This window comes from Cibotium barometz, chromosome 43 (genome assembly GCF_041138505.1).
Source record: "Cibotium barometz isolate CiBa-2024 chromosome 43, ASM4113850v1, whole genome shotgun sequence".
In the NCBI taxonomy this organism is placed as follows: domain Eukaryota; kingdom Viridiplantae; phylum Streptophyta; class Polypodiopsida; order Cyatheales; family Cibotiaceae; genus Cibotium; species Cibotium barometz.
Genome location: NC_141088.1, coordinates 10,934,266 through 10,955,466, shown reverse-complemented (window position 1 = coordinate 10,955,466; position 21,201 = coordinate 10,934,266). Strand labels below are relative to the sequence as shown.

Genomic DNA, 21,201 nt, shown 5'->3' with positions numbered 1-21,201 from the left:
AAATGAACAAGTGGATAGCTGATTGGGTGGGTGTCAGAATAACGTGGCCTATGTGGTTATTTGGTAAATATTGGGACTTAGATTCAGAGACTTCATGGGTCTCAGCTATTAGTAGGTTTACATGCCTTTTGTAAATATGATTATCTCGGAATATCAGAGTGTTTGATGTTAAAGTTAGTCAAGGGGCTGATTTTGTTAAATGTAAATATATCTACATTTCTAATTGCTTAGTTGTGTATTATGCCAATGATTGTAATGCTAATCTTATTAAAGTACTTCAAATAGTACATTGTAGATAAGGGAGAATTCAATGGGTCTATAGGGGCTTCTGATAATGATATTGAGATGTTGTCTAAAGGGTCTAACTTTTATTACTATTTGATACAGAGTTATAACTTAAAGAGCTGTGACAAGGTGCTAGTTGATGACAAGCACATAAGAGTTACTCCTAGCATGGGTATAGGATGCTAGGGGAATCCAATCCTAAAGCTCAAGGGACATGTCTAATAGCAAAGAAAGGGCAAAGATCTTGGAGGGATGTCCTTTCATACTATAGAATTTATCCTTAAGAGAGCCTTGTTTTCTTTCATCAAAGAATTGGGTTTTCAGTTGGGTTAACTCTCCTGCTGGTCTCATAGCTTGTATATTTGAGGAGTTGAACTGCTGGGAGTTTATATTGTACTTAGTTTTATTTCTATAAATATAAATATAAAGATATTTTCCCAAAAAAGAAGAAGCTATAGTTTATTCATGTAGTGTAGTTGAGTTGGTTAAAGGATTAAAGCCCCAAGCATGATGTCATGAGTTTGAGCCCTTCTCTCTGTAGTGAGTGAGCATGTCAAATTAAAGATTTGGCTCTAGCTTGAAAAACCGACTCAAAAAGAAGAAGTAGTTTTTTTTTTGTGGGATATTGTGATGGTTTTGGTAGGTGCTAAAAACTACATATAATAGTGTGAAGAATTTATGTGTGCCCATAAAGCAAAGGCTTCTTGTTTTTCTAACTAGACCATATTATTTGGAAGTCCTTGACATTTTGTGAGAATCAAGGTACATGGCACCATGATTGTTTCTAGATTTATCATTATGAATAAGACTTTCACAAAATAAAGAAGCACATTGGAGTTTGGAGCTACACCAATAGAGTTATGTATGAGGAGTGAAAGTAGGAGAAAATGAAGGGTTGTTAGGTGCTAGTTGCAAGCAAGGGCTTACTTCCACTATGTAAATATCATTTAAAATTGTCAATTGTTTATGTGAGGCAATGAAATTTTGGAGTTTTTTTTAATTGGAAAGGGATTAGGTACCAAGTGGAAACTTGAGTGTGCATGCAAATACCTGCAATGCTAAAAACCATTCATTCAATTTTGGGTACTCTAAGAATGGCAACCGACCAAATGTGATATGAGAGAGAGAGAGAGAGAGAAAGAGAGGTATTAACATCGGTAGAATGCAACACGAAGGCATATACAACCAACGGTGGGAGAGAGAGAGAAAGAGAGAGAGGGGATCCATGAAAAATCAAATTACACCAGCTAGAGGCTAGAGCTCTGTGGACGTGACTAGAAGTTGTCGTGGTGTTGGTGAAGGTGCAGAAAAGGCTAGAGCTCTGATGCTTCTCATTTGTAGCTCGTGATATCTTAGAATCGTACCTAAGGGGGGGGTGTCTTTTCACTTGTGACTTCCTCAAGGGCACGTCTATCTAGTGCATGTGATTGCCTTCCCAGTGGCAGACCTGCATGCATAAAAAGTGGTTTTACCACCTGTTCGTGTTCGTGTTGTGTGTCCTCTTCTATTTACCTTGGAATTCTGGCCTCGAGCTCGAGGTCATTTTTATTCACGTCATCGAGCTCGAGGCCATTTTTATTCACGTCATCGTACCTTAATATTGTAAGCCTGCGCAACAGCTTCAAATTATAATAACCAGTTCCCTGCTGTCGTAGATAACCTTTGCTTTAGTATAATGATGATAATTGTGCACTAAGATGCGTCGTTCATAAGATTACCTCCTTGAGCTTAATTGTTCATTGATAACAAAGGCTGCTGCAGTGAAGGAGCAAAGCTGTTGCTTTGAAACTATGTATTTTATAGCACGAGTTCCCTTGTTTCTCTTTGTTGTCTTCAGTTGGCACCTTCCCCATGCACATTCTCAGCTCACTCCGAATTTCTATATGAATTCATGCCCATCAGTTGAGAGTATTGTGAAGAGCTCCATCACTCAAAGTGTGCAGAAGTTCCCAATCTCTTTGCAGGCAATTCTAAGGCTCTTCTTCCATGATTGCTTTGTAGAGGTGAGGTACTAATTATGCAGTCAAATAAGTGCTAGCATATATTTGCAACTTATATATTAACCTTAACTATTGTAAATCACCCCCATTGATGCCTTTTCGCTTGTTTATGCTTTCTTATCTATCCTATTGACCTATGTAGAGGTGATCTTTTGATTCAATTAGCTGAAGGTTGAAGTTAGTCTGTCCTTAACTATCGTTGAAGAACCATAATTTAGCAATACAGGCCCCAAAACACACCCCAAAAAAAAAAAACATTCATGCTGTAGTCAGAATGCCTCTAGAGAGGAATTGGTATTTTCAATGTTTTTCTGACCTACCTTGAGTTTGTGGAGGTAGTAATTAGTTGAATTAACATTTTGTCATCTTTAATGGGGATTTATGAGAGGTATAATTACTCAGCTATAATTACTGATCTAGAGCTTCAATGTTTTTTCCGACCTACCTGGAGGGAGTAATCAGTTGAATTAACATTTTGTCATCTTTCATGAGGATAATTACTGAGCTAGCCAATTGGGCTGGTTGTACCTTAATCATTATTCAAGAATTATGAATGCTTAAGCAAATTTGGCTATTTTGACGTTTTGGGAATGATTGTCGATATAACAGGGTTGCGATGGGTCCATTTTGATATCTTCTCGTGATGGCACAGCAGAGAAAGACGCCCCTCCAAACCACTCTCTGGCTGGAGATGGGTTTACTGCAATTATTGAAGCAAAGACAAGGGTGGAGAGTGCCTGCCCGGGTGTAGTCTCTTGTGCTGACATACTCGCCATTGCAGCACGCGATGTTGTGTCTCTGGTAACTGATTACACCTTTCGCACGCACACTAATCCAAGCTTAAGATTATTATAATCACTGTTTCAATCACGTTGGATGATGCAGGCAAATGGGCCAACATGGACGGTGCTGAAGGGTAGGAAAGATGGCAGAGTTTCGTTAGCCTCGCGAGTGCAAGGTAATCTGCCTGAAGCGAACTACAATGTAGACGAGCTAAAGGCAGCCTTCAAAGCAAAAGGGCTAAATGCAACAGACGTGGTGGTACTTTCAGGTATAGCTCTGCATCAGAGGTGCTTCAAATTATCGTCATGAAACTGAACTAACATCTCCCCCCTGTGCGAGAGAGAGAGTGCATGTGTGTGTGTGTGTGAGAGAGAGAGAGTGCATGTGTGTGTGTGTGTGAGAGAGAGAGTGTGTGCATGTGTGTGTGTGTGAGAGAGAGAGTGTGTGCATGTGTGTGTGTGTGTGAGAGAGAGAGAGAGAGCGTGCGTGTGCACGCTCTCTGTGAACCCTAACTCACTCACTGCTGATCAAGAAGCCATTAAATGGCCAGGTGCGCATACCCTTGGATTTGCCCACTGCAACTTCTTCACAAATCGGCTCTACCAGTTCAACGCCACATTCCAAGTCGACCCATCCATGGATAGCCATTACGCATCCACATTGCAAAGCCTATGCCCGTCTAATTCAGGGGACGATATCAATACAGTGCAAGCACTAGACCTCATTTCTCCCTTTTCCTTCGACAACGATTACTACAAAGACCTACAAGCTGGTAAAGGCTTGTTAGCATCGGATGAGGCGCTCTGGACAGACTCCAGAACGACGGACCTTGTCAACAAATTTGCAGCAAACCAAGCAGCCTTCTTCTCAGCTTTTGCAGTCTCCATGACGAAGCTAGGCAATGTGGGCGTGAAGACAGGCAACCAAGGCGAGATCAGAAAAGATTGTACTGCGTTCAACGTGTAAAAAAAAAAGGGCACAACTTTGGGACATTCTGTAATTTTCCCTCACTCAGAGTGAACTAGAGGTGAACTCACCCAAGAAGAATGGCACCACATACCACATACTCTTTTGACTCTCTCTTGTTCACGATGGCACATATACCCACTTCTATCTATCTATAGCTATAATCTATAATCTATCTATAATATATATAAAAAAGCAACTCTATACGTAGACACGTGTTGAATCTATAGAATTTGTAACATATATATATATATAATCTATAATATATAAGAGTGAGTATATACGAGCGAGTCTATACATGGACACGTGTTGAATCTATAGAATTTGTAACATCTATATAATTCTTGAATTCGAAAAGGTGCAAGCACCCCTTCACATCCGGTTTTAGGTAGATTTCAGGGTACCTCAATGCATGGCACCCCATTTGACTGGGCCCACAGCCGGCCCGCCGGCCCTCGCCGCGGGTGGGGGCCGGCGCCTTTGTATAAACACCGGGCTATATACATGCCCAAACATGAGTTGGTCATAGTTGTGCCATAGTGGAGTTGGTAAGACACGTGTTTGGGATGAGGGAGGTATTGGGTCCCTCCCACATATTTATACACGTGATGTCTACATATGTTTGTAACATTTTGCACGGACCAATATTTGGACATGGCACTGGGAATTTCTAAGTCCCAAAGCCGGATGAGACCGGCTACCTGGGGGTCAACGGGTGTCATGTATTGAGGCACCCCGAAATCTACCTAGAGCCTTCACATCCCCTCTTTTCCTACCTTCTCCCACTCCTATTTCGGCAGCTATGGCGGACTTGCACAGGTTTCCTGCTCGCAGAGCTCAGTACCCTCGTTTCTCCCAGATCTGCCAAGCGTACATGGAGATATTCTGCAGTCATCTTCTTCTACATAGGAGTGTGGATGCTGGTGCTATTTCAAACGCTCGAACTATTGGTGATCTTTTTGGAGTAACGCTTCCACAGTTGGCAATCTTCTGCAGTAGCGTTCCATGTAATCTTGCTCTCCATGCCATCCTCTCCAGGTGGCGTACATCTAGAGATTTGCGGCCAGAGCTCCGGCAAAACTATGGCAGCCATCCTCCAAGATGTCATTTCTGCTTTGAATGTTAGCACAACAAAACGTACGTCAGTGAGCGGAATACGGAGACATGCAGACGACAACGGAGGTGCCACTCCGTCAACGGTAGAGGTAAGATAATTTGACAGTTCGATTAAAAATTTTGTGATATTAATATTTTCCAAAATTTGTGATATTCCAAAAATTTATGGTTTGTGATATTAATATTTTTGAGGTTTTCCAAAATTTGTGATATTCCAAAAATTTATGGTTATTTAACAATTTGCATCCTTGATAGAATAATTTGCGAATTGCACTTAAACAAGTTATTGTGAAGGCACTAGGGTTACCATAACACATAGTTCTGCCATATTGCATAGTACAAATGACCAATGGAATGGAGTTCAAGCTTTTGAAGGAGCCAAAGGTTGTTTGCAATTTAGCTCATGCTATCGTGGGTCGAAGATGTCCATGATGTGAGTGTAAGAGAAAATCTTGTGTAAAAAGAGATGGAGAAAAATATAAAAAAAGAGCAAAACTTTCACTAAAATGCTTTCTAATGCTTAATGTAATGCAAATGATGCATTACATTAAGCATTAGAAAGCAAAACTTTCACTAAAATGCTTTCTAATGCAAATGATGCATTACATAGTATTCGCTTAATATGATGTGCTAGAGAAACATTGCGTCCCATTCTATTTTGAGAATCTTTAAACATGGAAAAAGGAAAGTTCTATCCATATGTGAATATAACACCGAGTTATGAAAGACAACAATGAGTCGTGGGTTGTTGTTTTCAAAAATGTCTTAATTTTTTCCAAAAACTTGAAATTTGAAGGAATTTCAAGTGACAAAGTAATACTCATTTGTATAGTCCTTTTTCACTTTGAAAATAATAAGAAAAATAAGCTTTGATTTATAATTAACAATATATACAATTTTTCTAGCAATGAAATTGTGAATTTTTTAATGTTTTTGTAATAAACAATTAATAAAACATTAACTATTACTAAAAATGCTCAAATTTATAGTATTAAAAAATAAGTACTCTTTTTCATGATATCAATACACTAGAATATACAAATCACTAGTACTAGCTTTCATGATTGACATGAAAAAATATACATTTTGAAAAATCCTCTAAGAATCACTTGTAGTGATCTTTTTAAAGGCTTCGCACTAAATCATTATAGCCGTATTTCTTTTCATCATTTATTGACCCTTCTAAATGAAACCCATAAGGAATATCTGCAATGCCCACCAAGGAGTGAGCACGAAGAGTTACAAATGAAGACATATCTTCAACTCTACCCTCATGCACACACCACCACATTGGTAAAGCATCAACATCATTTAAAATGTGAGTTGAACACAACATTTTGATGCCTTCTTCTTCTTTCCTAAGCATGACTCAAATGCTGCTCAAACTCTATAAGAACCATCTTGATGGCAACTCGTGGATCTTTGATTCTAAAAGTAAATTCTAAAAGCTAAATACACAAGGTAATAAAAAAGTAGTAGAATAATAAGAGAAAATTTAAAAAAAATAAAACTTCTTTTGGATTCCAAAATCCATTTCAAATAAGAGAAAGACATAAAGTACCAAGATAAAGTAAAATTATTCATGAAATAATTTCAAATGAAAGAAAAACAGAAATTGCTAGCAAACTAAAATTACTCTTGGATTTGAGAATCTATTTCTATTAAAAAAACAGAAAGTACTAAGAAAGTACTAGAATAGTTATAAAGACTAAAAATTCCTTTTGTATTCAAGAATCTAATTCAACATAGAGAAATAAAAATTAAGCTTAACACTTTTGAAAAAAGAAAGAAGTATCTTTCCAAATTTTTGACATCACTACTTGAAGGGTGGAACCTCTGAACCTCTTCCCAATATAAATACAATTAAAATTTTCAATCATGATCCTTTGCATATGAAGAAAAGTCTTTATCTATAGATACAAAACAAAATCCAAAGTTATATAGATGTTCACTCAAAAATAAAATGAAAAAAAATAGTTTTGAAGATGTCATACCTCTTAAATCTCTTCTTGCATGTCCCATATTTCCCCTTCATGGAAAGCAAGTTAAAAAAAGTTATGATCTGCTTTCGTGCTCTCCTTTAGTGTTGACCTTAGCCTTCCTTGTTTTTTAGTAGAGGCAATCCCACATGATGACATAACCTTAATTGTTGGGCTTTTCCACATGTCATATGATTGATATTCTTTTTGTGGAAATACTTAATCTTCTATAAAAATGTCATATGTAACCTTGTATCTACATTAGTGTGTTATGATCCCAAGGTAGAAGCTTTGTTTCTTCATCCTGTTGCATACACCAAAGGAAGAGCTATCTTGAAAGATTTGACATGTGAATACTCGATGTTGAGCTCTTTCTTTGCTTGCACTTATCCACATGTGCCTTGTCAAAAGACCTTTTTGTTGGGGCATGTGGAGGGATCTACGAGGACTACATAAGGCACGTTCAATATTTTTAATGGGGGGTAATTCTTATGTTTATCTATAAGGTTTTGTGTTTTCTCTCAAGGAATTAAGCTCATTATCTTGGAAACCTTTTCCTATGAGTGCCCCTGGACTCGATGGTACTTGCTCAACTTCAAATTGAGAATCTTTGGACTTACTTTTTTTAATTTTACCTAAAATAAATAAATTTGTTGGTTGTCTTGAAGGCTTTAGCGCACGACAATTGGTTTCTCTTCACTCTCTTTAGTTTCTTCATCTGATTCATTCATCTTCATCGCTTAAGTCCTCTTCTTTATGAAACATACTTTCCATGACATCGCTAAAAGACCAACACAGAGGCACTACACAAAAAAACAGAAGTATAAAACTTAAAAGGAAGAAATAGAAAGTGATAATAAATATTAAATAATTTTGGACTACAGCAACAAAAATTTGATTCTGAAAATTAAAAAAAATGCCTTTTGTTGAGTGCATTGTAAAGTAAATCTTATGATTGCTTTGAGGAGTGACATCCTTAATGATAAAATCATTTCCATTTATAGATACTATAAGATTCTTCTCTTCATTTGTCTCATAAAGAATGTACAAGAGTCCGGTCCATTCTGACTCTTTGATCTCTTTCATTCTTCTAATAAGGGATAGGTTAATGTCCAACTTGGGATCTTTTGGGCATCCAACATTTGGAGCAAGTATCAAGTTGGGTTAACAAGTTGTCTCCTTTCTCTACGTAAGCCCAATGTCATGGACCAAACATGCTAACCCTTTTCTTTTTCTTGTTTTGTTATGACCCATGTTATTTGAATAATAATCATGGTCATTTAAATTTGTATATATTTTTTATGATGCCTATTTCTCATCATGAACACGTTAGGATTGATTGATGTGATGTCAATTGATTGTTACTACTGACGTGGTTTATGTTTATGAGTTTAGGTGATGAGGTGTGCAAGGGTACCGATTTAGGTGTTGCACAGTGCGAGGGTACCGATTTAGGTGTCGCACGGATGGTGGATTAAGTCATGGCATGTGGACCGATCTCACAATATTTTGTGGCTGTATTATGGCATTTGATATTATTTTGACATCAGTGTGATGTGTGTGTGCGTACGAGCACTAGTTGATTTATTTTGTAATGTGCATATGTGCACAAGATAGATTATTGTATTAGAAAAATAGTGCAAACCTTAGAAGGTTTGAGGACAAGGTTAATTTTGAGAACAAAGGCTAATTAAATGGCAAAGTCCAAATATGGATGTATACTTTATTTTTGGGCTGAAAGCCTACTTTTTGGAATATATAAAAATGCCCATGCGAGAAGAAGCCACTCACATTGGGGGGGAAGATTGCACCCAGTCTTGTGTTGCCTTGTGTTGATGGTGATGTAAATTTCTTTCTCTTACTCTATGTTTTGTTATATGTTTTAATTTTTAATTTAATTCAAGTAGTTGTTTTGATGTTTGATATAATTTTTATGAGTCTTTTGATTATTCTCTTCAAGAAAATTAAAGGTCCGGTTGCAGTGGTATCAGAGCTTTGGTGTAATTTAATTTTCTTGAAGGCGGTGAAAAGAGGTGAAAGAGACAAAAACAGAGGTGATTTTGGTAATTTTCTTGAATTTAAATTGAAGAAGAACACGTTTAGGGATTTTTGTTTATGTATGGATCAAATTAAGCTTGTTTTTTACCATTGGATAATCAATCTCCATCAATCTATTGCCCAAAGGGTAAAACTAGGTGGAAAACCATTAGTGGGTTTCTCAAAACCATGAAACCACCTTCCTCTTCACTAATCCTCTTCCTAATCTGTCTGTACGGATTGAAAGAGCAAGCAGAGGAGCATGGAGAGCCATAAGCAGAATTGCTAAAACTTTCCTTTGCTCAATTTCTATAATAGAAGGTTGAGAATTATTCAAGAGTGAGCTTTTGCTTCTCCCTCAAATCTTGGCCGGTTGGGCTAAATCTAGGAGCGGTTGGGCTAAATCCAGGAGGCACTAAATATAATTTTCTCCAAAGTTTTTTTTAACAAATGTGCGCTAAACTTCATGAATTCCAAGATGATTGAGGGTGGTTGCAAGATGAGGTTATCTAGTTTCATGTCGTGGGCGCCCTTGGCTTTAGCTGAAAAACAGGCATTTTTTCAAGAAGAATAGCCAATCTCTCATAGTTAGCCAAGGAGTTTCACTTCAAGGTCTTCTAATGAAACATCATATGCAAAGTTGGGCACCTAAAACTATAATCTGATCGAATATCCAATAATTGCAAATCCCCTTTTCTTTGGGAACCAAGTTTGTATACAGGCCCTGTCTTAGGTTTAGACAGGTATAGTGAATGTGAGTAAATTGCCTATAACTTTTACATTATCACTCATACGATGTTCCCACTTTGCATATCACAAATACAAATAACATAGAGCTTAACTTGATTTATCGAGTAATTTTTGATGTGTTCTACTATTTTCTATATTATTTAAAAGATATTAGAATTGTTAAAAAACATACTATTTTATCCTCCCACCACATCTACCATTTAAAATGCTCAAATTGTATGGATCTAGTGATGATTAGATTGGGAAAGATTAGTATAATGTGGGTATAAGATAAAATTACAAATCTAACGGTTTGATTTTTGTAGATTTACTTTGGAAAATTTATTATGACTGTTAGAGGCCCATTAAATCAATAGTAATTTAATTCTAGAAAATTAAATATTGAATCTTTCAATCTAAAAACTCAAGGGATCAATACTCTTGTTGCCATGAATTTATCAAAAAAAATTTGGCTTGATTTGAGTCTGGGAAGGTCCATTTTCAATCCTCCCAAGTGAAAATTCCCATATTGTGTCCACTCTCCCCTTTTCAAGTCTAAAACCAATCCTAGTTAGGTTTGGAAATCTAGGCTTGGTAAACTTCACAGCTTAGGTTTCATTCCATGTGTGAGGCTTGGGTAGGCCCAAACCTTATATATGCATGCCACTTTATGTCCACGTGAGCATCGAGAGGATCCACATAAGCATCTTGCCACCTCAGCTTGCCACCTCCACCCTCCATGTCAACATGGTCAACCTAGTTGACTCCCCACCTCATCATCCTAGTCATCATTAATGCCACATCATCTTGCCACCTTTGCATGCCACCTCGCACATGGTGACATGGCATGCCACATCATGGAATTGCCACATCAACCATAATAGTGCCACATGTCAAGAGAATGCCACGTGTCATGTACGCTTGTGACACGTGGCATCTCCTTCCCACCTCCCCTCTTTTTTCAAAAACATATTTTTGGAAAAGTTAATTTAGTAATTTAGAGAAATAGAATATAGAAATTTAAATAATAAAATATATGTAACTTATTAAATAAAAGAATTTAAAATCAGTAATTTAAAAGGATTATATTTTGGGATTAGATCAATAAAAATATTATTAAAGATCATATTATTAATTTTAAAAAAAATAAATTTTTTATTTTTATATTTCTTGAAAATTTTTTATGTAGAATAAACCTTTGAATAAAATATGAAAAAAATACTTTATTTAAAAAAAGCAGTTATATAATTATAAAATAAAAGATTTCTTTAAAGATATATTTATATATCTGGTAATGATAAATATTTAGACTTGTTAATAAATATTATAAATAATATTAATTTTTAAGTGGATAATAGTTTATCTTTAAATATCTTTATGTTTATCTTAGTTATCCAATCAATCTTAGATAGGAAATCCAGTGAGATTTGAAGTGGATAACCTATTTTTCCTATATAATCACACATCTCTAGTACTATCCCACACTTATATGTAGTACTATCCCATCATTGAGCCCTTATAATATTTTCTCTCTTAGCTTCCTTGAGAATGGGTTCTCAAAGTCGTAGGAGTCGGAAACGTGATAGGACTAGACTCCCCCCCATCCACCAAGTTCAAGAGGAGGAGAGGAGAAGGGTAGCTCGTGAGAGAAAGAGAGAGTGGAGAGCACGTCAACGAGCAACACCTTCCGTTGTTGGCGATGATTCAAGCCTTGCTCCTCCTCTTCCACTTCCTCTCCCTTCGCCCTCTTCCCCCCCCACTACCCCTTAGTTTAGATAATCCACATGAACCCGCCCTTCTTGAGTCCTCTCTTCTACAAGAACCCACCCCCCTCCTTTGGGCGCCCTTCGTGTGGATAGGAAAGAACTATCAAAGTCAGGGGCACATCGTCGTGCCCATGCAATCTTCCAATCCTATTTCAAAGACCTCACGTCTTCATCACAGGCATGTGTGCTTGATGCTTTGATTGATCTGCCCAACATGGCCAACTGCAGGGCGCTTTCCGACATTGGAGGTCGAAGAGAGAGGAGAGCTGGCATGGCGGTGCTACAAAGTGTTCGTCATTCCTATATAGTTAACAAGAAGAGGAACTCTGCGGACGCTTTGGCTGCTCGACGAGCTATTGTGGCAGCCATAAGTAGCTCCCAAATGAAGGGTAAGGTTAGTGCCACATCTCGCATCCTTTCCATAGCACCACACGCACTTAGAGTTGGGTCTATTAGGCGACAAAGTTTAGATGCCAATGAGGTTGGTGCTATGTGGGTGAGTAGTGGTCGTGTAGCTAGGCATGATCGCCTACTAGATGAAACCACTAGAACCTTGATAGAAAGTTTTTGGGAGGAGAATTGTCGTGCATCGCCAGTTTTCAAGAAAGCTTTGCGTAAGAGAGTGACAAGAGGAGTGTTCATTGAGCACGGTGCTTGCTTTCTTGAAATGTCCCAAACTGAGTTGTATTCTCAGTTTGTGGCTTCGTATCCAGAGCTTAAAATTGGGCAAAGGTTATTTGAGGGGTGTAAGCCTTGGTTTGTGAGGTACTCACGTTAGCGTGACACATGTTGTTGTCGCTACCATGTTGAGTTCAATCTTTTTTATGATGTGTTCCGTTCTCTTAGTGGGCATAGAGAGTTGCCTCGTAGTCCACGTGATTTCATCCACTCTCTTTTGTGTGCACGCACGGAGGATGCCCAGTTCCATAGGATGCCTTGTGTGGAGAGCAATTGCACATCATGTGGTTCACTTGCACATCTACAGATGGTAGATCTTGATGCAAGTGACCAAGAGATAGTGGCATGGCAACGTTATGAGTATGTGACACACCAGCTCCAGAGTGGTGGACAGTCCAGGAAGTTGCAGCTCGTGGACAAACATACACCACGTTGTCACTTCACAGCCACATTTAGGGAGCAGATCTACCCCTACATACGGCACAGTCATTGTGCCAAGTGGCAGGATCGTCAGTTCCGAGCATGCCTAGCAGAGTTTCCTATTGGTGTGGTCGTCTCTGTGATTGATTTTGCAGAGAACTACACTTTCACACCTTTTCAGGAGATACAATCTGAGTATTACTTCTCAGAGCAGGTAATGGTTATATTTTGTAATATTTGTTTTATGTTTGAGCTTCATTACTTAATTGATTTTTTGTGTCCTAAACGTATGTATTGCTTCCCTCACCAGGTTGCTATTTTGGTCCACATTAGCTATCGACATGCAGAGGCTCATGTAGATGGGATAGCGAGTACCCCCGAGACCCGTGTCATTATTCGAGAGTATCATTTCTATATCAGTGATGATCGTTCACATGATGCACATTTTGTGCAACACTGTTTTCGTCTCCATGACGATTTTTTAGGAGATTGTGGGATCAGACATGTCCAGCAATGGGTTTGGTCGGATGGTTGTGGTGCACAGTTCAAGTCATCACGTCAATTCTATTGGCTCTACAGGTTGTACTTATGGGTTTCTTACATTTACAAATTAAACTAAATTCACTAGAACATCTTAAAGAAAACAATAACTAAGACTATCTTTTATGGATTTATAGGTGGCATGTGCAGTCTAGTATCCCAGTGATTTGGTCATTCTTTGAGACTGGTCACGGGAAGGGTGAGCATGATGGTGCAGGCGCGTGTGTGAAACGTGCCTTGAGGCGTCATCAGCTGCGACAGGATGCTCAGCGGTTCAGAGATGCGGGCCACGTAGTCGAGTGGTGCTCCCAACATTTGTGTGGGAGTGCAGCATCATCGTACCCCAGACGTGATGCTCGGATTGTCAGGAGATTTTTTTGGCATGTGGATGGTGGCACGATTGACCGCAGAGCCTCCCATGATTGTGACACAGTACCTGGCACCTTGGGCTTACATTCCATCAGGAGCACGTGCATGGCGGCCCCCACGATTTACACACGACGGTTTGCATGCTTCTGTGGAGCATGTATGGATGGCGATTGGTCACATTGTGCCTCGAGAGGATGGGCAGATGCATGGATACAGACATTCCTCTCCCCTGAGCATCCTTCACATCCAGTGGTGTCTGATGAGCACACAGGTCCTGCGTTCATGGTCAGTTATGATGACCTGACAGATTTGCTACAGGAGGGTGATGTATTTGCTGTTATTGCCAGTGAGGGAAATAGCGAGGGAGTAGACTACTATCTGATGAGTTGCACTAGGCCAAAGTGCATGCTTGACCAGGATACAGTGGATGATCATGGGTTTTCTTATGATGCCCATAGCATGATTGTGGCAGGCCGGTTCTACCAGCAGATTCGACTTCATCGGTCTTGAGTTCCAGCAGTGGAAGTGGGAGTTAGAGGCATTTCAGTTCTCTCATCTAGTGGTTGCTACCAGGCTCACTCTTGTTCGAGTACAGAGCCGAAAACACAGTTCTCACCCTCGTTTTCGGCTTCGAGTGGATGACCATGAGAGCATTCTAGAGCAGTTGAGAGCTAGAGAGGGTGCTGCTGACTAGATCTCTATCTTGATAGTGACTAAACTCAGACTAGCTGGGTTAGCTCACTTACATTGTACTTAGATTTTTGGGCAGTGACTATTTTCATTCTGATGTACTTCTAGAGCTCATTTTCATTCTGATGTACTTATTTGATGTTTATATCATTATGAGTTTTCTCATTATTGAGTATCATTACATTTTAGTTGATGCTCTTGATTTTATTATATTTTTTAACACTTTGGCTATCATATTGTTTGTTGAAAATCTCCATGCCATCGTACCCAAACATGCTCTGATGGTGACCAAACTTTGCAAGCATGGGGAGGGGACCCACCCCCACATGCTTGCAAAGTTTGGTCACAATCAGAACATGTTTGGATTGGCAATGGGCGCCCAGTGCGGGTTTTTAAGGTCTGTTGGTGCTTAAGAGGCCATGGAAAATCCGGGCCTTCCCCATACCATCGTACCCAAACATGCTCCGATGGGGACCAAACTTTGCAAGCATGTGGGGGGGGACCCTTAAGAGGCCATGGAAAATCCGGGCCTTTCCCATACCATCGTACCCAAACATGCTCCGATGGGGACCAAACTTTGCAAGCATGTGGGGGGGGAGGGTCCCCCCCCACATGCTTGCAAATTTTGGTCCCCATCGGAGCATGTTTGGGTACGATGGTATGGGGAAGGCCCGGATTTTCCATGGCCTCTTAAGCACCAAGAGTCTTGAAAAACCCGCACTGGGCGCCAATTGCCAATCCAAACATGCTCTGATTGTGACCAAACTTTGCAAGCATGTGGGGGGGACCCACCCCCACATGCTTGCAAAGTTTGGTCCCCATCGGAGCATGTTTGGGTACGATGGTATGGGGAAGGCCCGGATTTTCCATGGCCTCTTAAGCACCAAGAGACTTGAAAAACCCGCATTGGGCGCCAATTGCCAATCCAAACATGCTCTGATTGTGACCAAACTTTGCAATCATGTGGGGGGGACCCACCCCCACATGCTTGCAAAGTTTGGTCCCCATCGGAGCATGTTTGGGTACGATCGTATGGGGAAGGCCCGGATTTTCCATGGCCTCTTAAGCACCAAGAGACTTGAAAAACCCGCACTGGGCGCCAATTGCCAATCCAAACATGCTCTGATGGGGACCAAACTTTGCAAGCATGTGGGGGTGGGTCCCCTCCACATGCTTGCAAAGTTTGGTCCCCATCAGAGCATGTTTGGGTACGATGGTATGGGGAAGGCCCGGATTTTCCATGGCCTCTTAAGCACCAAGAGACTTGAAAAACCCGCACTGGGCGCCAATTGCCAATCCAAACATGCTCTGATGGGGACCAAACTTTGCAAGCATGTGGGGGGGACCCACCCCCACATGCTTGCAAAGTTTGGTCCCCATCAAAGCATGTTTGGGTATGATGGTATGGGGAAGGCCCGGATTTTCCATGGCCTCTTAAGCACCAAGAGACTTGAAAAACCCGCACTGGGCGCCAATTGCCAATCCAAACATGCTCTGATTGTGACCAAACTTTGCAAGCATGTGGGGGGGACCCACCCCCACATGCTTGCAAAGTTTGGTCCCCATCGGAGCATGTTTGGGTACGATGGTATGGGGGAAGGCCCGGATTTTCCATGGCCTCTTAAGCACCAAGAGACTTGAAAAACCCGCACTGGGCGCCAATTGCCAATCCAAACATGCTCTGATTGTGACCAAACTTTGCAATCATGTGGGGGGGACCCACCCCCACATGCTTGCAAAGTTTGGTCCCCATCGGAGCATGTTTGGGTACGATGGTATGGGGAAGGCCCGGATTTTCCATGGCCTCTTAAGCACCAAGAGACTTCAGAAACCCGCACTGGGCGCCAATTGCCAATCCAAACATGTTCTGATTGTGACCAAACTTTGCAAGCATGTGGGGGTGGGTCCCCTCCCCATGCTTGCAAAGTTTGGTCCCCATCAGAGCATGTTTGGGTACGATGGTATGGGAAGGCCCGGATTTTCCATGGCCTCTTAAGCACCAAGAGACTTGAAAAACCCGCACTGGGCGCCAGTTGCCAATCCAAACATGCTCTGATGGGGACCAAACTTTGCAAGCATGTGGGGGGGACCCACCCCCACATGCTTGCAAAGTTTGGTCCCCATCGGAGCATGTTTGGGTACGATGGTATGGGGAAGGCCCAGACTTTCCATGGCCTCTTAAGCACCAAGAGACTTGAAAAACCCGCACTGGGCGCCAATTGCCGATCCAAACATGCTCTGATTGTGACCAAACTTTGCAAGCATGTGGGGGGGACCCACCCCCACATGCTTGCAAAGTTTGGTCCCCATCAGAGCATGTTTGGGTACGATGGTATGGGGAAGGCCCGGATTTTCCATGGCCTCTTAAGCACCAAGAGACTTGAAAAACCCGCACTGGGCGCCAATTGCCAATCCAAACATGCTCTGATTGTGACCAAACTTTGCAAGCATGTGGGGGGGACCCACCTTCACATGCTTGCAATGTTTGGTCCCCATCGGAGCATGTTTGGGTACGATGGTATGGGAAAGGCCCGGATTTTCCATGGCCTCTTAAGCACCAAGAGACTTGAAAAACCCGCACTGGGTGCCAATTGCCAATTGCCAATCCAAACATGCTCTGATTGTGACCAAAGTTTGCAAGCATGTGGGGGGGGACCCACCCCCACATGCTTGCAAAGTTTGGTCCCCATCGGAGCATGTTTGGGTACGATGGTATGGGGAAGGCCCGGATTTTCCATGGCCTCTTAAGCACCAAGAGACTTGAAAAACCCGCACTGGGCGCCAATTGCCAATCCAAACATGCTCTGATGGGGACCAAACTTTGCAAGCATGTGGGGGGGACCCACCCCCACATGCTTGCAAAGTTTGGTCCCCATCGGAGCATGTTTGGGTACGATGGTATGGGGAAGGCCCGGATTTTCCATGGCCTCTTAAGCACCAACTGGGCGCCAATTGCCAATCCAAACATGTTCTGATTGTGACCAAACTTTGCAAGCATGTGGGGGTGGGTCCCCTCCCCATGCTTGCAAAGTTTGGTCCCCATCAGAGCATGTTTGGGTACGATGGTATGGGGAAGGCCCGGATTTTCCATGGCCTCTTAAGCACCAAGAGACTTGAAAAACCCGCACTGGGCGCCAATTGCCAATCCAAACATGCTCTGATGGGGACCAAACTTTGCAAGCATGTGGGGGGGCCCACCCCCACATGCTTGCAAAGTTTGGTCCCCATCGGAGCATGTTTGGGTACGATGGTATGGGGAAGGCCCGGATTTTCCATGGCCTCTTAAGCACCAAGAGACTTGAAAAACCCGCACTGGGCGCCAATTGCCAATCCAAACATGCTCTGATTGTGACCAAACTTTGCAAGCATGTGGGGGGGACCCACCCCCACATGCTTGCAAAGTTTGGTCCCCATCGGAGCATGTTTGGGTACGATGGTATGGGGAAGGCCCAGATTTTCCATGGCCTCTTAAGCACCAAGAGACTTCAAAAACCCGCACTGGGCGCCAATTGCCAATCCAAACATGTTCTGATTGTGACCAAACTTTGCAAGCATGTGGGGGTGGGTCCCCTCCCCATGCTTGCAAAGTTTGGTCCCCATCAGAGCATGTTTGGGTACAATGGCATGGAGATTTTCAACAAACAATATGATAGCCAAAGTGTTAAGAAATATAATAAAATCAAGAACATCAACTAAAATGTAATGATACTCAATAATGGAGATTTTCAACAAACAATATGATAGCCAAAGTGTTAAGAAATATAATAAAATCAAGAACATCAACTAAAATGTAATGATACTCAATAATGAGAAAACTCATAATGATATAAACATCAAATAAGTACATCAGAATGAAAATGAGCTATCCCAGCTAGTCTGAGGTTAGTCACTGCCCAAAAATCTAAGTACAATGTAAGTGAGCTAACCCAGCTAGTCTGAGTTTAGTCACTATCAACAGCAACCCAATCAAAATCGTCATCTCTAACTGCCGGTCGACGTGCGCGTCGAGGCTGCTGTGCACGTCGAGGAGGCTGTGCCGGCTGCGGGGGTCGTCGAATGTCTGCGGGGAGGTCTGCCTCAAAGGAAGGATCGTGAGCTGGTGCCGGTGTACTCGGGAGCTCACGAGTCCCAAAAGCTGCTATGGCCCTCTCTCTCTCTCTCTACGTCATGCTAATGCAAGACGCCTCTGTCTGTAAACCCAAAATCGATAATCTGCAATGGTGCGTGTCTGCCACTCTGCTCGTGTAAGCTCCTCTGCTGTAAGGACACGCTGCTCATGAGAAGCAGCACTGCTGCTAGCACCATCACCCGCTGTGCCACTAGGGCCAGCACCACCCACGCGCTCAAATGCTGTCACCTGGCTCTCATGTAGGACTCTCTGGTAAGCGTCGAACTCATGTGAGCTCCACTCTATCTCAGGAGGCACCTCAGGCTCCTGGGCTCTATCCTCGAAGGCGTCGAGTCCCAAGTCCATAGCTGAAGATCATCTACTCGTACAAGGCCTGGGTGAAGATCATCGATGCCCAATACCCTAGACGTCGCTAAGTCGACGCGTGCACGGCAGGATGGGCATGCTGAGAACCGGACGAGCTCCTGGGTGATGCAAGACAAGTGAAAAATATGTCCACATCCTAGGGCATATCCTCCTGTACTATCAATGTCCTCGATACATAAACAGCAGCACGCATCACGTAGGAAGGGTGGTGCATCCTGCGGGAGAGGTCGTCGAAAAACCTCTGTGACAGGCCGTGGATATAACGGTAGGTAAGGCACTGTCACGTCCGATGATCTACGATACTCTCGAACATGTAGCATCAGCTGCTCTGCCCTGTGCTGGGCAATCTGCTCCATAATCTGATGATGCTGTGCCTCAGCTCTGGAGCTCTCCACCTTGGTCCGAGCCTACGCAAAAAAGTAAAGCATTAAAATATTTGATTAGTCTCTCATTAGATATTACTTAAATAAATTTGTAACTTAAACGTGCAAGAGAAACCTACCTGCTGGATGTCGGACTCTCTCAGATGCTGTGCCTCTGCAGTAGCTGCCTCTGCCATCTGTAATGCATCTCGGAGGCGGTCTATCTCCGCTCTCGCCTCTATCAACTCCTGAGTGAGCCTCTGAGTGGCAGGTGTGGGAACCTGCGTGACACAATCAACCATGCTGCTCATGTAAAAATATAGAAAAGTACATATAAACATGAAGATAAATGACCAAAAAAACTTAAGACGTAATATATATGTAAATACCTCCACATCTGTCGTCGGTATAGATCGTGAGAATAGGCACACCACGTGCTGGATGCTCTCCGTGGTACTCCGTACGTCAATGCCGACCTGCGTGCCAAGAGCCTCTACTGTCGACAATGGCACAAATGAAGGATCTGTGGTAGGTGCTACACGAAGGGCTGGTGGAGGCCGCCTACCCTGGTCCTGGAGACGGCCTCGGCCAGCACCACCACCCGGACGATGGCTGGTGTAATCGACCTCCTCCCCTAAGACAAACTCCGCATATAACTGCTTTGCGAAGTATATGGGAATCTGGCGGTTGTTCGGCATCCTCCCATATGCGGCAACATATCGACTATAGATATGTGCCGCCGTACGAGGATGCGAACACCGCGAAATAGTGAGGGGCTTGCCCGCCCCGGGCCTCATCCCACGACTATCGAGGAAAAGATCTAGGAAAGCCCCATCCCTAATAGGAGCAAGATCACAGACCTAACGATATGTCAGGCCATGTGACACAGGAGCAGCGCGATGGTGGGCTATCCACTCATCTACATAAACAATATCGTGAAGGCTACGAAGGGACGCAAGCATCGCCTCCAAGTCTGCCACGATATGTAATGTAGATGGAGTGTCTCTAGCACTCCTACGGATAGCCGCTAACTCACGGTCTATCTCCGCGAGATGAGGTCCGCAATAGATGAGCAGCCCTCCTCGTGGCCCTCCTCGTGGCCCTCCATGCTAAAACCTAGGCCAAATGTGAAGGGTCCAATGTAAAGGGTCTAATGTGAAAGGTCTAATGCTTAGTGCTAAGTAGCACTAATGAAGCTAAAAACAAAGCTAATGGGCTCACTAATACTAATCCAAATCAAGAGAGCAAGAGAGTGAAAACGACTTGTGAAAATGAGGTAAAAAAAAAGTTTTCCGGTTTTATAACCTCGATCGAGGTTCGGAAACATCATGCAATTTAGGGTTTGCAAGATTAACGCTCTGGATATTAGGGTTAGTGCAACATACGGCCAAGATACACACCTAATTCTAGGGTTGGGGAAGGATCGACGGCTGAGATTTGATATTACTATCTCGTTCGAGGTAAATGGACGGCCACGATTTAAAGGCATTACCACGACAAGGTATCTCGACGGTCAAGATTCATTATATACCTCGATCGAGATATTTAAACGGCCGAGATCGCATCTTCCAGCGTACGTGAATGGACGGTTTAGATTGCTTTTCCGTATCTCGATCGAGGTAATTGGACGGTGGATATTGCATCTACGTATCTCGATCGAGATACTCGGACGGTGCAGATTGAATCTATGTATCTCGATCGAGATATTTGGACGGCTGAGATTTGAACTCAGTATCTCGATCGAGATATGGGGACGGTGGAGATTGTATCCGATTACCTCGAACAATGAATGGTCGCGATTGGATGTATATTTCTCGTTCGAGATACGTGGGCGATGGAGATGTGCTAGTCAAATATGCCTACGGGGATACAGCGTGGCCCTAATGTGGATTCGAGTGGCATAGATATCTCGATCGAGATATTGTGGTGGCGGTGACATGTATTGGTGACATGGATGACGCCTGGAAACCCGGACCTGCTAGCGTG

The 21,201-nt window shown here is 42.4% G+C and overlaps 1 protein-coding gene and 1 long non-coding RNA gene across 3 annotated transcripts; both read left to right on the top strand.

The window, feature by feature from the left end:
* Positions 1-1,803: 1,803 nt before the first annotated feature.
* Positions 1,804-4,146, top strand: LOC147613515 (peroxidase 55-like). 2 transcript variants are annotated; one of them, XM_086781485.1, is made up of 4 exons: positions 1,804-2,249; positions 2,895-3,086; positions 3,171-3,336; positions 3,619-4,146. In XM_086781485.1, exons 1-4 carry the CDS (start codon positions 2,076-2,078, stop codon positions 4,032-4,034), a joined length of 948 nt encoding a protein of 315 aa, XP_086637611.1. In that variant the 5' UTR covers positions 1,804-2,075; the 3' UTR covers positions 4,035-4,146. The 2 variants fall into 2 exon arrangements, with proteins under 2 accessions (XP_086637611.1, XP_086637609.1); XM_086781483.1 differs by having other exon boundaries at positions 1,808-2,288.
* Positions 4,147-4,278: 132 nt separating this feature from the next.
* Positions 4,279-8,802, top strand: LOC147613514 (uncharacterized). The gene is made up of 2 exons (XR_015263207.1): positions 4,279-5,239; positions 8,525-8,802. It is a non-coding gene; the product is annotated as an uncharacterized LOC147613514 (long non-coding RNA).
* Positions 8,803-21,201: the final 12,399 nt, after the last annotated feature.

Coding starts and splice junctions, on each gene's coding strand:
- LOC147613515 (XM_086781483.1), top strand. CDS start 2,076: ATGTATTTTATAGCACGAGTTCCCTTGTTTCTCTTTGTTGTCTTCAGT. Junction 2,289..2,894: donor TCCATGATTGCTTTGTAGAG/GTGAGGTACTAA, acceptor TCGATATAACAG/GGTTGCGATGGGTCCATTTT. Junction 3,337..3,618: donor AGACGTGGTGGTACTTTCAG/GTATAGCTCTGC, acceptor TTAAATGGCCAG/GTGCGCATACCCTTGGATTT.